A 14,745-nucleotide genomic window follows, 5' to 3' on the forward strand; every position below is an offset into this window, starting at 1 on the left:
AAACCAGCGTTTATGCCCTGTCGAATTTCTGTTTACGAAGATTTCCTAAATTACACTACTTTTACTAGAGACAACAATAAAATTTGGTGTAAGGTCATAGAAAATAAGGGGGACAGTTTTTAAACATTGATTTGTTCTAGAATTGTTGTGGTTAGGAAATTTTTATTTACTCATGATGCATTATTCCAAACCAAAACTGTTTGCTGTCTCAGAGCTATACAGAAAACATTTCACCACCTTTATAAATTAACTTAGTATTGTTGGAAAACTTTTTTAACTTTAAAACAAAAATTAACCCACATCCATACGTAAAAATAGCCCACATCAATACGTAAAAACATCTACTAACCCAATCGACAAAGGGAATAAAGCGGGACCTCCAGTCTGGGAAGGCAGCAGTCATTAACAAGTTATTCAGCACCAAAGCAACACTAACACCGACCGCCCAAGGATTATAATCCAACCCCGCCCCATAATACGTCACAGGTATAATATTCGCCGCCGTGTCAATCAACAAGTATGACGTAACAAACACGCAGTTCCGCTTTAACTGGTAGAGCACCTCGTATTGGCCAAAGTTGTACGACTTCATGTGCGCCAGAGCGTTAATTGTCACGTGAGACATGATGGCCAATAGGGAGAAAGTCGAAAAGTAAACGGCCCCGATGAGGGTTTTCAACGCGATTTCGCGAAAATCGAATCCTATGACGTAAGAAACTTCTACGCATTGCCCCTCGCACGCCACCATGCGGTGATTGATGCTCGAGTAGATGAAGAGAAAAGCTTTGGACCAGAGCGTCGCAGTGCAAGATATCCACGACACTAGCGTCGCCATTTTTGTGGTTTTGGGACAAAAACCCAGCAGCCTCAACCTGCGACAGTGCTGTACGCAAAAACTTAAAAACACGATCATCGAGCAAAGATGACGTGTAGAGCTCAATATGACGTAATGAAAGGTGCACTCAGTGGTCGTGACGTCATCTTGTTCCAACATTAGCGTGCTGGTCGCCCTAGCAACCGACAAGAGCAAACCGGCAATGATTAGAAATTCTTCCCACTGTCGACTGTACTTTATGACGTAACAGATGCTCATGAATACATGCAGTGACGCAATAATGAGAAGAATCCACGTGATAACCATTCTAATGCTCGTGTGATCACTTTATTTTTCTGCTATGGGAGTGTTTTACTCCTAAATTTAGAGTAAATTGCCAGTAATCGTGTAACTTCAACTTTATCTGATGCTGAGATGACAAAAAGATTTCGGGTTACACATAAAAAATACAACATTTTTTTGACAGTGCTTTACATACCGGGGTATACTTTTCTCTCGGCATTTGCGAATATACCGAAAAAAAAATTTAATACTGCCCAAAAGGCAAACATAAGTTTCCTCTAAAATTGGTTATAGCTGGTCTAACGCTACTGTAACACATCTGTCTCTCCGTAACACTTAGCCTAATTCCGAACGACAACATTTTTTAAAAGCGGACATTTCCACTACATAGCTGTAGGACTTGAAAAATGGCCCGTTACCAAACTACGAAGACCGGTTATCAATTGGGAGACTACCCTGTTACTGACCAGCGTGGGTATGACTTTAGCTCTGTTACAACAACCCTACTAATGTTAGGTTGAACATATAATCTCACTTTAACCGTTTTATTTTCCTAAATCAGACTCCAGAGCAGACCATTAGTAAACGTCTAATGTACAAAAACGGTTTTTAACCAGTCTAAAGCCTATGCAGTAAATACTCCTGAACCAGTTACTAACCGCTTGTTTATAACGTCAGCTTTGTTGGCACAACAAAATGTGTTTTTCTGCACACACCTGTGGCCAGACATAGCAGATGCAACATTACAACATGACCCGCACCATATGCCAGACTTATCTAGTTACAACGGTAATGCTGCACATCTCATAATAGGTTTGTGTCAGATTACAAACTAATTACTACATCACCAAAGTGAAAAATTGCCGGTATATTCTTTGCCTCATTTTTTTAGGTTTACTTATTTGCTTAATATCACTTATGCATTAAAGGCCTATTTAGTGTACTTAGTATTTTGTGTTTAGGTGTTTTGTACTTTTTTATTCGTTTACCTTGGTAACTTTCGAAGAGAAAATTTAACACAGAGGTTTAGTTTTAAATAGGGTTGGTAAGCCGGTCAATTGACAGCACTTTATTTAACCGGTCAAATACTATTTTTAATTTTAAAAATCAAATGTGTTAAATTTTTTGTACTTGCTTTTTGGTTGTTGGAAAGGGTAAATTATTTCTAATAACCCTCAGATAGAACAGCTTAGGGCATACTTTTGTATTAATAAGAGCTTTTAAAGCCAATATAGATGTGTTGTTCATTTAAAATAAATAACAAAACAATTAGGAGTTACTTTTAATTTGAAATTATGATCTGATTTACGTCATGGCAAACTTTGCAAGGTTTACAATGCAATTAAAAAACATGGATCACTTCTAGTTTATTTAATAAAAACCGTTTTATTTTAATAAAAATCAAGTGTGATATGTCCATGGGGGAAAGTTAGTTCATTAGTATTTACTTGGACATTTTTTCAAATGTTGCACATTTTTATTGACAGATAAAAAATCTAAGTTATTTATAGCATCTGTGTAAACTTGTAGGTCTACAGTCCTATTTTCTATAGTTGATCCAAAAATTGTTTGTAGCTATTAGCTTATAATTGCCCAGAATAGATTTTTGTGGATAAGTTACTGGTCAGTACTTATTGGGATAAAGAAGGTACATATCAAACTTTTGTAACTTATATTCCTTTTTTGTCATGAATGGAGATGTGACACAGCTTAACAGCATAAATTACGATTTTAAGCAGGATAAGCGAGTTTTGCAGTTAAATCTCAGTCAAAATTAGACTTTAATATGATGTTTATAGAATATAATGAGAATCGAGTTCACAAATGTGATTACTGAATGAAAACTACAGACACACATGTGGGGCGATTGATGAAATAAAGCATGCAATGCAGTCGGAAAATTCTGTAATATAATATGAACTGAACATTTCCTATTTCACAAACAAATTTACATGAGTTGAAACCTCCATTTCCATTACTTATGGTTTAGAAGAAGATTAAACTTCCAACTTTTAACTACAGTTGCAATTTAATAATGGGAATAGTATTTGACCGATATTTGACCTATTTGACAAGTATTTGACCGGTCAATTGACCAGATTTTATTTGACCGGTCAAATGCCCAACCCTAGTTTTAAACTACCCTCACAAAAATATAGCAAAACCAAGACAAAAACCTATTTTTTAATCTCTTATATAATGTCACACCTTCTTACTTTATTATTTTTACCTAATGGATCTAAAATCTAATGTTTAGGAGTATATTCATTCCTAGTTAAAAATATTCGATTCATGTGATATTTGTATTACATTTCCCCATTTATGAATTCCACCAAATTTAAGCATTTTCCTACCTTTCCCCGTTCCGCTTTTGCAACTTGATCCGTTTGTTCCGTCTGTGAGCGCAGCAAGTAGCCACCAAACACAAGAGAACAATAAACAAAGCCCCAGCCACAGCTAGTAGCGATATCATAAGGGTGTTGTCATTACTGGCTTCGGATTCTGTAACATAAAATAGGCCAAGGTTCCGTCATGGCATTTTTGCGCCCATGGTATAATATATATTTGTTAAACTTTGAAGCCCATTTGTTTGGTTAAGACAAAAGGGGGTTAGATACGTGATGTGCCCAACAGAGTTGTAAGTGGGCCAGAAATTTCAGCCCGAACCCGAGTCGTCTATGAGAAGCCTGTTTACGCCCGAAAGTTTGCTTGACAGGCCTATAATAAAAAAGACATGCCCGATGGACAATAGTAGACAATAGCTTAAACAAGACGATCTTGGGCTGTTGAGCATTAGGTTATTTCCAACATTAGGATATATAGCCACTTAAGCCCGTTTGTTACAAAAACCAAAGCCCGAATCCTGCCCGAACCCGGATCGAACCCGACCCGACCCTGACCCAAAAAGCCCGGCCTGACTCCCAACTCTGGTGCTCCAAATACGGCAAGTTATTTCGATACCGGTAACTAAAGCAGACGTTAAACACTTTGATTTAGGTTTTTGGGTTGAGAAACAAAAAAGTATGCCGAATAACCGGATGCCTTGGATTAGGATTTAAGATCCCCATGCGATTAAACGAATTGTGCGACTACCTGAATTCGTCGGTATTACAAATAAAACCACACCAAGTTCACATATTTACTTTTTGCGGTGCAGAACTCTCCTTGATATTCATCCGTGCATTCGCAGAAAGGCTGTCCGACCTCTTTAAGTGGGAGACAATTTGCATCGTTGGAGCAGGGATTGGTTTCACATTGCCCTACATTGGAAAACAAGTAAGTTTGGTTAAACGTTACAGAGCTGTAGACGAGCATGAAGCCGGTTGTTTTGTTAAAAACATTTTGATAAACAAGTTTGTGACGTAGTTCAGAGCTGTAGACGAGCCTTAAACACAATTGTTTTTTGTGAAAGCGTATTAGACCCGACGCGTCGATTTACAAAAGCTAAAATTGCGACATAAATATGGCTTATTGCAAAGTCAGGCCGGATTAATCCCATTTTATTTAAACTTTCGCTTCTGTTGTAGTAAGAACCGTATCATAATACTTGTACCTAATATACCTAAATTATCTGGCCCCGACGAAACGAAAATGACAAAAAACACTAAAAAAACAAAAAAAAACTCGATTGATTTCTGTTGCAGTCAGAACTAGATTACAATGCTTTCTAAATTATCTGCGCCCCGTGGAAAAATGCCCCCCGAAAAGGCCAAATCCGGTTTTCAGCCCCACTATCTTTACGGTCACTCTCGTGTGTGTATTTACTGTAATGGCGTCTGAAAACCTGATGATTTAATTTTTTAGCCAAGCGCCCGATGATTAATTTTAAATAGTATTTTTGGATACGTTAATCAAAACACTATTCTTACAAAAATAACATTATGTTTGTAAATAAGCTATTGCCGCCAAGCACAAGCAGTATACAAACGATCAAGTATTGCTCTTCCAGCAGTTTTTATTGTAAATAATCGACGTTTCGACGTCCCGTACAAGACACCTTCATCAGGATAATGGCATATTTTGCAAGACTAAGTTCTTAAAACGCAAGACATGCTATTATCCTGATAAATTTGGCTTGTATAGGACGTCGAAACGACAATTATGTACAATAAAAACTGCTGGAAGAGCAGTAATCGTTTATATTTTTTTTTGTAATTTTGTTTTTCAATTGTGAAATTTTAGCTCAAAAATTTATTGAAAAACAAATGATTTTTTTAAAAAGTGACACGAAAACTATTCCACACTAAACGGAAAGTATTTTACAATTTCAGTAACTTCAACAACATTCACAATTTTTTGCTCACTCTTGCAAATTCTTCCTGGTCGTTCAGGTTTTAGGTCTGTCGTGTATTCCTTGCACTGACACGTGAATGATCCTTCTGAGTTGTCACAATCCGCTAATTTCACGTCACAATCGGTCATTTTTGCGAGAGACTGACATTCGTCGATGTCTGAAACAATATTATAGAACTGAGGATAACGATGTAACAAACGTAAAATATCTCTCTGCTTAAATATACACCAACTTGTACAAGGCCTAAACCTGCTCTCTTGTCACTGGAAGATCACTGCAAAGCAGCGGTTTCCAACTGTGGAGGAATTTACTTAATTGTATGTGGCTTATGAAAAGAAACTCTGGAAATATAACCTGTGAAGTTGAATAATGGTTTAGCACAGGGCTCGGAAACCTTTAGAGCGCTGCATGTCAATTTACTTATTGTTTCACAATAATAATGTCTATGCTTGACGATATATGGTTGTGAAATAACGATTTGTGTGAGCTTTTTCATGTTTCACATTCTCAAGTATATTTCAACTTCGGTTTGAACCCTTACCTCTTATTACGGCGCTTTTGGGGTCGAAGGTCACACTGTTTAATGATCCTGGCTTTGGTGTTACGACACCTAGCGGTGATAATTTGTCCAAATAATCCTTAAAATCCGCACGGAGCGACCGAGAGTTAATAGTCTGCAAAATATAATAACTCATATTATTCAAATAAAGCAGCAATAAAAAGCATTGTAAGCGATTTTCCCACTCAATACTACCGACAATTGTATGTGAAGGAACAAAGAAACACTGCCCCACAACATACACTGCAATCCCGGGTAATTGCATGACCACATAAGCCAGTTAATTGGAGAGAAATTGAAAACCCAAACAACTGTCCATTGTTTACTTCTTTTAATTGCTTATTTCGGTTAATCGGAAACAAAGGCTTGCTAAGTTGAATATGCAATTAACCAGATTCGTAAGTGATGGTGTTTCCAGCCTTACCCTTTTCACTGTTGAGATGAACATGTCACTGATGATGGCAATAGCATTTGCCGAAAAGCGTTTGAATAATAAATGATGTCGTTTTTTAAGGGCCGTTATTTTCCCCATTAAAGATGAATGTAATTTTATAACTGGGATCAGCCCTGAAGCGTTCATGCAGACCAGCGATCGCGGTATACTTATATATAAACTAATGCACACCAGGCCCGTTTGTGGCAAAACTATATATGAGTGAAGACGAACATACATTATTACTGGGATCAACCCTGAAGCGTTCATGCAGACCAGCAATTAAGGCATATTCATATGTAAATCATATTACACATGGCCCTTTGATTCGATATAACACCTTTTGAAATATCTGGCGTACTATAAATATTTTTATTTACCTTTTCAATTTCTGTCAGTTTTGTGGTTTTCGCTGGACCAGGTTTCAACAAATCGTTGACATCGAAACTGAATAATTGTCTTTTAACGCGCAACCCGTTGTTGGGTAATTCCAGAAAGAGAGAAAACGCGACGCGAAGATTGTTCCGTACCATCAGGGTATCCACTCTCGTATCGAGAAACTTCTTCTTCCCCAGCGATGACGTAAAAACGTGATTCAGCTAAAAAAGTTCGGTGAATTAATCACGTGATTTCCGTCACGCATGATTGCCGCTTACCGCTGTTCGGATTTTTCTTTTGGCCGGGGATTCCCCTTTCGCATCCACGTGAGTTATGTTGACCCCGGATATCTCCATGACAACGACCTCGCCGGAAAACTCCAATGCGCCTATAACGTCATAACGATATAATACGTCATTATACAAATTTCTACGATTGACTTTCAGTTGTGGCTGTGAAGGAACTATTGCCAAAATCTAAATTTAATCTCTTTTATCGCTCTCTATAGACACTGAAGATGCTTTTTAGCGAAATTAATTTGTTTTTTATAAGATTGTCCATTGATTTTGACCTGGAAATAAACATTTCCCAGCTTGTGATTCTACGCTTAAGGTCATCATAGGACTTTGCTCTTTAGCTTACCTCTGCATATTGAGTTGACCTTTCGTTGACCTCTGGGGCACTGTTTGGATTGTGACGTAACAGTAACTTGTTTCGTTGTCTGCGGTTTGAGATCCCGCGAGGTGGAAGTAGAGAGTACAGGTGGTTTGTTGGACCTAAATTTGAAATAGTTTTACATCATGTGAAATGGTGCGATTTTTTTTGAAAGTGTTTTACCTTAAAATTTCGGTCATAGTTGAACTTCGCCGTGTTGTTGAAGTTAATGTCTGAATATTGTTGGGAAGTGTTCCTACAAGACGAAAAAAACTGGTAAACGTGGTTTCAAATTGTTTTGTTTAAGAGAGGGATGCCAACGTAGAGTTATGTGCTGTGCATGTGTGCATTAAATACATGACTTTGGCCACAAATTGATTAAAACTCGTTGGCTAAAAATTTCGTATCAAAAACTATGTTAAAAGGTCTTTTTGAGTCTACAAATACACGGAAATTTCGTATCACAGGCCAACTAGACGCACGTTCAGCTACTAGACCAGTGGTTCTTAACCAGTGTGAAGTTATGTATACAAAGAGAAATTATGTAAGTCAATGGTACCCAAATGTTGTTTTAAGTTTTACTTGAATATATAAGATCATTAATTGGATTGTTCCGTCACAGAGTTAAGTATTTCAATCGAATAAAAGAACATTTTTTTATGTAGGGCACAAAACCTTATCATAAAACGAGGAAATTCGAACTTGGTGAGCGACTTTAGTGGGGGACTGCACCAAACAGGTTCAAGAACCACTGTGTTAAAGGCTCTAGGCCAGTGGTTCCCAACCTTTTTTGTTACATTCCTCCCTTTGCCCATTTTCGAACTATCCATTCCTCCCCATAAGACGAAAAACACATACAACATAAAAAAATGAAGCAATTTGAAATAGGCTTTATAATTAGGGATGTCCATTTCAGAATCTTTTACAACCGGGTCCAAATTATAATGGACATAATAATGTATGTAAAAAAATATTATGTAACGTTTCCAATGTAAATGATTTTTTATAGTTTTTATGAAATTCCTCCCCTGAACTCATAAAATTCCTCCCTAGGGAGGAATTCCTCCCCGGTTGGAACCACTGCTCTAGGCTTTCAATTGACTTTCAATAGACTCTAATATACTTTTTAATCATTCTCAGTGAGCACACTGGCAACCGTTATACTGAAGTAAGAACATGCGATGCGACAGGAGTATTAAATGGTACGAACTTAAATGTTGCGAAGTGTTAGACTTTTATAATATACTACAGTGGAGTAGATTAGATTAATCTCATTCCTATAGAGTAGTCTCATTGTGCTACTCATTCCTAATCAATATATTCGAGTTTTTATACGTTGGTAGTCGGTTTTTGCTACTATTACGCTGTAAAAAAGTGAAAACACTTGATAATATGATATCATATCCAAACGACCTTGAGATGTCCTTGTGGTTTGTTCAAGTGACACGCAATGTCTGCCCCTCAGGAAGTTATACAGCATACCACCGTCCAAGAACCCCCTCTTGCACGAACACTCGTAACTTCCATTGGTGTTTCGGCAATCCGCGTGAAGAGAGCAATCGTTCCACTCAGGGGACGTGCATTCGTTCACATCTGTGAAACAATTGTTGCAGCGTCACCGGTTTTAAACTTGCTGATTGATTGCATCACTGATGATGACATGACTTGTTATTTAGTCCAACGTTTTTCATCCAGGTAAATTACCCCTAGAGCGGTGGTTCTTAAACTTTTTGCACTGCTATACCCTTTGAACGTTTAATAAATTTCTTTGCACTCTTATCCTATAATGAATGACGGAAATATACAAAATTTTAATAGGTTACTTTCAATTCTGGTGCAAAATGAGAGCGTTGTTATGCATTCAATGGTGTAGTCATGGAAATTTGTTTCAAGAATGTTCTAAACAATACTGAAACTTTACGTTTCATAAATGAACCTTCATAACCTTTATCTTGGCACTGTTTATTATACCCTCCTGCCTTTTTGCTACGTACCCCAGGCAGGGGGATAAACTTTCCCCTGGTTAAGCACCCCTGCCCCTGAGGACAAGGCTGACATGCTCTTGGGGTAAGAATGATTTAGCTCAAATCTTTTCGGTTTATTAGAATAGGTACGTGGGATTGGTGTGTTAAAAATAGGAGAGGTAGTACAAGAAAGAAACGTTGTTCTGTTGCAATCATTGTGAGTCATATCAGTTGTTATCGCGTCAAAGTATTTAAAAACACACTGGTAACGAACTAAGTATTTTTTGCAAGCTTACTTTGTGGTAATATTCTCACAGCTTTCAGTTCGTTTATTTGCTGAATTAAAAAAATAAACAGGTTTCTAACCTTCGAGTTTCCACAAATGAATTGGCCAGTTGAGATTTTCCTTTCCCTCTCCGCTCTTGTAAGCTTTCTCCAGAAATCTCACTACTGCTGTGCTCCGGATTGTGAAGTAAATCATCATAAACGCGATTGAACCTGAGGGTGGTTGAGCGAGGGTTAAAAATGTGCAAAATCTAAGCTTGTGTATGTAGCGATCAAATGAGAAACCATTATATAAGATAGCTAACATGAATACATTCACACTGGGGTCATCCATAAGTCAAAGTACGCCAGGGCCATTGAAGGCGAATTGAATTAAATTTAATTTTTTTAATTAAAAAATTTAAAATTGAATTAAATAAAAAAAGAAAAAAAAAATGAAAAAAAAGAAACATTGAATTGAAGGCATTGATGGATTGGAAAAGTTCTTTTATGGACAGTTGACGTATCAATTCATCAGAATTATTGCAACATTTTATGTTATCGCAGTATGTTGTGTATGACAATGATAGTTTTAAAGTCCTTGTTTTTTTCCAAACAAATTTTAAATACTTTTTAATACCAAACCTTATTCTCAATGGTACACTATTCACGGTTTTAAACAATCTGAGCAAAAGTTAAAGCCAGTATTTCTACGTTTCGACAAATGCTATTGTCACCATTATGTCATCAGAATTAAAAGCGACTGAAGGCATGCAACTCTAATTCTTAAGATTTTTTGAAAATAATTGTTGCAAATCAAAAACTTCATGCAAATTAAAAACAAAACAATTGATATTAATAACAGCAAACAACAAACATTTTCCGACCTGTACCAGGATGGGGTTGCAATCCAACCTCTCCCACACTCCCAAACCTCACAGCTGCGTGTTTCAGCAAAACTTCGTCACTTGTAAAAATCCTTTGCACCTGTTCATCACATAAAAACATTACGGACTTAAAATCAACAAAATTTCTGACATAAACCAGTCGAAAGGGTTTTGAAAGAATGTTTGTTGTATATCGCAGCATCTTTTGAAACAAAATAATGCGAAAGTTTTTACGTATTTTTATCTTATAATTTTAATCTTCCAATATTTACCCTGAAGCTTTGTTAAACTCCATTCATTAACATTACACACGTAAGTTGCACACAGTGCACACTGTTTCGGCCCATAAGGTCTCATCAGTGCAGCTGGTGACAAGAATTAGGCAATTGCTTGGCCATTGTAAACCAGTCTCTTCTGTTGTTTATGTCCAGTAGTTGTGGCGTCAAATAGGTTTGATTAGGAACTGCTTTTTAGCCTGTTACTCCCAACAAACTGGAGTGGCGTCAGATAGCTACACTAACCAATACCTCCCACATACTTAATTAATTAAGCGGGCTTTTAACTAGGAGTCCCCAAAAATAATATTTAAATATAAAAGTATCAAGTCAATAGATGATAAGCTGCAGACAGTGTACACTAGCCAATACGACCGATCTTTCGTCACCAGCTGCGCTGATGAGACCTCATATATCGAAACAATGTGCACTGTCTGCAGCTTACTAATAATTTCTTGGCTTTATACATTTTTACTGATATACAGACACTGAGCCTCACTTTGCCATGCTTCGCCAAATTCTGAGTGCTGTTACATGACAACACAAACCAATACGACCAATATCTTGTCACCAGCTGCACTGATGAGACCTTATATATCGAAACAGTGTGCACTGTCTGCAGATTACTTATCATATATTGACTTGCATGTATATTACGTACATAATCTGATACAATTCCCTTCGCATTTTCTGCTTGTTTAGGAGTGGTTGGTGACGTCAAACCTGGAGGTGCAAGGGTGGGAAGGTGGAGATACAAGCGGAAAGACTTCGGGGCTGAAACAAGAAGAATGCAGCATATGGAAAACTTCAAGGTAAATTTAAGGCGTTTTTTTGTACTAGGATTTCAAATGTACTGGAAAACAAGTCCAATTATTAGATATTTTTGAGCAGGTTAATACGCTCGGTGCTATTTTTCTGCGACCTGGCAATGTGTGGCTAGAATCAAATATGATTTTAAGCATATTTGGGTATGCAACAAAGTAAAATCACCTTTTGTTATATCAATGTGCGACCCGCGTTCTAATCTAACTGTCTTTGGCTAACGAAGGTTACAATCTAACTGACGAAGGTTACACACACCTGACTTAAAGCATAAGTTATTTAAAAAAATAGTTTTAAAATCAGTGACATCACGTTTTTCTACACGATGTCAGTTTTAGTTTGGTAATGTAAAATTATCTTGGTAATTAAAGTTTTATTTGACAACTCCCAGTTTTGCTTTATTGTTTTTCCAAAACTCGTTGGGTCTAGATTTTTGTTCGATCTAATGAGCCACACTTTTTACCCATCGTTGGAAATGGTTTGCATCATTTATTCTATTTGAATAAGGAAATGAAGATGACAGTTAGGCAAAATATATAAATATTCCATGTAAATTCATTGACTGATTCTGTTACTAGGAAATAATTTTGCATTCTCAAATATAACTTCACAAAAACTGCGATCGTTAATGACCATCTGTTGAAGGTCTGTTGAAGGGTCTGATATTGTTCAGTATAATCACTCTTAGTAAAACAGTTTTGACTTTTGACTTGTACAGTGGTTCTCAACCAGGGCCCTCTGCCCCCAGGGGACCACGAGCTGTATTCCAAAGGGCCAGTGTAGCCTCACCAGAAACACCCACTAAAATCAGTGAGTCATTTTTTTTTCTAATGGGCAGAATTAAGTGTGTGCTTCAAATATCTTTATTCCCTAACATTCTTTATTCATATTGAGGTTTGTCACGATTACAGTTTGTTGTTTACTTTATTCGACTTGTTCAAATCCGAAATTATTACCGAATTTCAACACTAGTTTGCCATTTAGTTTTTTCGCAGGGGGACACAGATCTTACGTTGTTACTTGAAGGGGGGCACGAGGCCCAAAATATACTTTTAGGGGGCCACGGTCCATGAAGAGGTTGAGAACCACTGGACTAGTATGTTTGGTTATAATACCCCGTTTAAAACCCATTTTCCAACTTACTGGTTCTGACTTGTATGGGGAAGCTATATGACGTGTGTACTTGGGGCTTTCCCTTCCACTGCTCGGCGACTCTTACTTGATACAGAATGTTTCGCCGCAAGTTGGCGATATTGAGGTGGGAGAGAAATCCTTCCGCCGTTACTTTCGACCATTCGACTAATCCTAATAGGAGGGATTGAAATAAATACTCGTTATTTTTTAAATCTCATGGGTTGAATCGACAGTTTCAAGATATAATGTTTTTTTGGGAGTACTGTTGTACATATTGAGATTATAAATATGTTTGTTTATTGAATTTAATAATCTAAATTAAAATCTGCAGTTCAGACTTTTATTAAAAACGATCTAGTTGGCAAAATATGATTAAAATATAAAATAATGCATCAGCTATTGCTGTCAGGCATAATATCAACCTTACAGAGCTCTTCTGGCAATTGTATTTTTATTCCGACGTTTTGACGTCCTATACAGGTCGCCTTCATCAGGGTAAATAACACTGAATGCGCGTAGTACGGTGCACAATAAACAAAGGAAAAAATAATTAAATGCAAGCACTTCCAAATATAAATACTTGCCAGAAGAGCTTATATAAACTTGAAACAAAATGATGTTGAATTCTGTAACCAACTAGAACTTTTGGAAATAAAGAGTTCTGCTCAAAAATTAAAAAAAAGCAACTTGTAGTATCCAAAAAAGCCAAAACCAATTTCTGTGACTGTTTCTCTATTTGTTTGTCAGGTGTTAGTTATTGAATAGTTAAAGCAAGATTTACCTCTGTATCGTGGACTTCGTGACCTCGAACGGACCATAACGCTTTACCGGCCTTTTTAGTGCAGTTTACGGCAATTTCACGACAATTTAATTCACTGAAATAACGTCAACTTTTTTATTCTTGCTGCTGTTTACACAGAACTTTGACGTAGCCACTAGAAAAACGCGCTGTATTTTGTTTACTGAACCGTGACGTCCATAGTACGCTGTGTTGATTTTGTTGGTATATTTTAAAACTAAACTTTAAACTTTGAAGTAATTTTAGGTATTGACGAATTAGTTTTCCTAAAGGCAACAGTCACAAGTAGATGTCTTGCTTTAGTTTTTACTATCAGTTATCAGCACGAAAGTATTTAAGATTGGTTTATTAATTTGGAGGTAAAATGAAATTTTAATCCCTTGTTAAAAACAAGTGCCACAGACTTGTTTTTTGTTGTTGTTAAGTAATGTTGTTTGTCGATAGTAACAATGTGGCAAAGCAGTTACCGCGCTTTGTAACTGCTGTGTGACTTGTGTTACTGGTAGCCCAGAAGGAAACTTAATTTCCTTGATTTCTAACTGATGTTTTCTGGTTTCCTGAAAGACTGTTGTTTCTCAAAAACCAAAAAATAGCAGCTTGATTTCAAATTGTTCATATTTTTCAGCATATGTGCTTTTGAGTTACAATTTTCGGTTATATTTCAAAGTTGTCTTGTATCAACGTCTCAACGTGGACGTTTTCTTGTCGCTTGTTTGATTTTCCAAGAGAGCACAATATTATTTTTTATTCAGCCATATCATCATCAACAATATGTTATGTCACAACGCACAAGATAATGTAACACCACGTTGATATAAACATTTAGAAATTTCTGCGATATTTTTATGATGTTTCTTAAATTCGTGTTTAGATTTTGCGTTGCATTTTTGTTAATAGAAATATGGCAGTTTTAACCTTTACGTATTACTATAAACAGTGGTGGGATTCAGCCTGTTCGCACCGGTTCTATAGAACCGTCTCACGAAATTTTATGAGATCAGCAAACCGGTTAGCATTACTGGTTACTGTCAATGGACTTTTTGTAACAGAACCGGCTGAAATATTTAAATCCCACCACTGCGTATAAATATCTTTGGTTTACGTGGCTGAAATGGTTTAACGATCAAAGTCCTACGTACCAAACGTTTATGGTAAAAAAAATTAA

At 36.8% G+C, this 14,745-nt stretch overlaps 1 protein-coding gene across 1 annotated transcript in view; it reads right to left on the reverse strand.

Moving 5' to 3' along the window:
* Positions 1 to 14,745, reverse strand: part of LOC145220532 (uncharacterized) — a 60,839-nt gene that overhangs the window by 958 nt on the left and 45,136 nt on the right. The window contains exons 23-35 of the mRNA XM_080087747.1: positions 12,791 to 12,952; positions 11,487 to 11,599; positions 10,551 to 10,650; positions 9,766 to 9,897; positions 8,849 to 9,028; positions 7,619 to 7,691; positions 7,424 to 7,557; positions 7,060 to 7,169; positions 6,784 to 7,002; positions 5,953 to 6,085; positions 5,422 to 5,568; positions 4,261 to 4,377; positions 3,472 to 3,619 (exon numbers count right to left, since the gene is read on the reverse strand). Of these exons, the coding sequence (XP_079943873.1) occupies positions 3,472 to 3,619; positions 4,261 to 4,377; positions 5,422 to 5,568; positions 5,953 to 6,085; positions 6,784 to 7,002; positions 7,060 to 7,169; positions 7,424 to 7,557; positions 7,619 to 7,691; positions 8,849 to 9,028; positions 9,766 to 9,897; positions 10,551 to 10,650; positions 11,487 to 11,599; positions 12,791 to 12,952 (1,768 nt within the window). The remainder of the gene's footprint in view (positions 1 to 3,471; positions 3,620 to 4,260; positions 4,378 to 5,421; positions 5,569 to 5,952; positions 6,086 to 6,783; positions 7,003 to 7,059; positions 7,170 to 7,423; positions 7,558 to 7,618; positions 7,692 to 8,848; positions 9,029 to 9,765; positions 9,898 to 10,550; positions 10,651 to 11,486; positions 11,600 to 12,790; positions 12,953 to 14,745) is intronic.

Source organism: Phallusia mammillata, chromosome 3 (genome assembly GCF_965637545.1).
Source record: "Phallusia mammillata chromosome 3, kaPhaMamm4.hap1.1, whole genome shotgun sequence".
NCBI classification, from domain to species: Eukaryota; Metazoa; Chordata; class Ascidiacea; order Phlebobranchia; family Ascidiidae; genus Phallusia; species Phallusia mammillata.